Source organism: Drosophila bipectinata, chromosome 3R (genome assembly GCF_030179905.1).
Source record: "Drosophila bipectinata strain 14024-0381.07 chromosome 3R, DbipHiC1v2, whole genome shotgun sequence".
Lineage (NCBI taxonomy): Eukaryota > Metazoa > Arthropoda > Insecta > Diptera > Drosophilidae > Drosophila > Drosophila bipectinata.
Window position 1 is genome coordinate 10,538,038 of NC_091739.1, and position 1,842 is coordinate 10,539,879.

Here is a 1,842-nt window from a genome sequence, read left to right on the forward strand (position 1 = left end):
ACCCTCGGATAAAAACTAAATATCAAAGTTTGCACAAAAACCAATACATCCGAAGCCAGGGTATAGAAACAAACTCAACATGTGTAGGTTGCCTTCTGCTGATGCTGTTTTTGTGTTGTGCTGCTGCTGATGCTGATGGCAACACAATACAAGCCCGGCTCAAATAAACTTTCACCGATTTCATAAACCGAAGAGCAGCAGCCGCAGCAGCCCCGGCAGCTCACAACTTTTCGGTGTCTGCAGCAATAGCAGTCTCAAGTGGCCATGCACTCTATTCAATTGCAGTTCGAATAAAAACAACATGTTTTGCGTGATGAATAAGTTATTAAATTATTTAAACGCTACATAAGATCTAACAAAAACATTGTCCATCGCTTTCAGCTCAGTTCCAGCCTCTATAGGCCAAAGGTTGATGTCCTGTGGCGCGTCGTCTCCGCTTATGATGGTGTCCGTGGCCCTCGCCGGTCACATAGGAAATGCTGTGACTGGTCTCTCCTCCGTGCTGGGCCGCCGTTTTTAGGCCAACGATTCCGGCCATCATCAGGGCCATAAGGGCCACGCCCAGAGCCTTCATGGCCAGAGCTGCGATTCCGCCCAATCCCATCACGGCCATCATTTTGCCAAACATCAGAGCCATGGCCAAAAGCATTCCCTGGCCTTTGTCCTTTTTGCGAGCTTCTGAAACAATTAAGAATTCATTTATAGCCATGTGATGACCGGAACTCTGCAGTAAAATGCAGACTCAAAAGGATTTATTATTTTTTGGGTCATTTGCCAAGTTTTTGGAATTTTAATTCAATTACTTCCATTCCAAAATACAATTTCCTTTGAGAAAAATATTCCCTTACCTGTTAGTAAATGACAATTCAATAACTTTGCAAAGGAAATTAGCTTAAAATACTTTACAGACACGAACAGAAAGATTTCTAGGAATTATTTCAACATTGAATAACAACAATCATTAACACATTTCTGACAACAAATTGTTTTGTGTAATAGAGATATTTTTCAATGGTATATCTCCGGAATATTTTCAACAACAAATTTATCGAATACAAGCAAGTTACACTTCAAAACATGTGCATATTAAACCCAAAAAACAATAATGTCTTCAGCACTTTTTAAACACTTAGCCTCACCTGAAACTTGAGCTCCACTTTCATCCTCCAATAAGTCGGCCAGCTTCACATTAACTTCGTGGGTTCGCAAGTACAAGGACATACTATCCAGCAGACTATGATTCTCCTCCTCCTCAACCAGAGAGCTGTTCTGAAGAGGAACTATTTCCAAACCTTTTATCACAACCAAGGGCTTATCGCTGCGATTGAGATTACGAAGGACATTTCGCAGAGCCCTTTCGCCGCGACAATATAAGGTGGTCGAGTTCGAGTCCTGATCGCAGTTCTCCGATCGGACTACCGAAAAGAGCAGAAGACAAAGAAGCGGAAAAATGCGAAACATGTTGCCAAAACGGTAGAAGTTCAACTAAAGGCCTTGACAATTACCTGGTCATATTTTATAGACCACATTTCCATGGGGGGCACTTTCCCAGGGGGAAATGAATGGGATTGGCGGGCAGTCAACCATCCATCCTCTAGACCGACTTGTCACAATTGTAAATTAAAACAATGGTGCTTCTGGAAAGAAAGAAAAATGCTTTCGGTTTGCGTTTCTCTGGTTTCAGCCCTGTCTGTGCAATTTTCTTCTTCACTGGCCGTTGCGATTTTTCCAATTTTCAACGGTCAGTTGGACGGGACAGCCGTGGGATTTGGTTGGCTGCCTTCCTATTTCCATTCCCCCGTCAAGCACTTGGCATATCGTATCCCTCAACTCGACAGCCCG

At 43.1% G+C, this 1,842-nt stretch overlaps 1 protein-coding gene across 1 annotated transcript; it reads right to left on the reverse strand.

Annotated features, from left to right (window-relative positions):
- Positions 1-207: 207 nt before the first annotated feature.
- Positions 208-1,461, reverse strand: Osi5 (Osiris 5). Its single transcript, XM_017247385.3, has 2 exons — positions 1,140-1,461; positions 208-678 (listed from the first exon to the last, which is right to left on the reverse strand). The coding sequence occupies exons 1-2, from the start codon at positions 1,459-1,461 to the stop codon at positions 383-385; spliced, it is 618 nt and encodes a 205-aa protein (XP_017102874.2). The 3' UTR covers positions 208-382.
- Between the last annotated feature and the right edge of the window lie 381 nt (positions 1,462-1,842).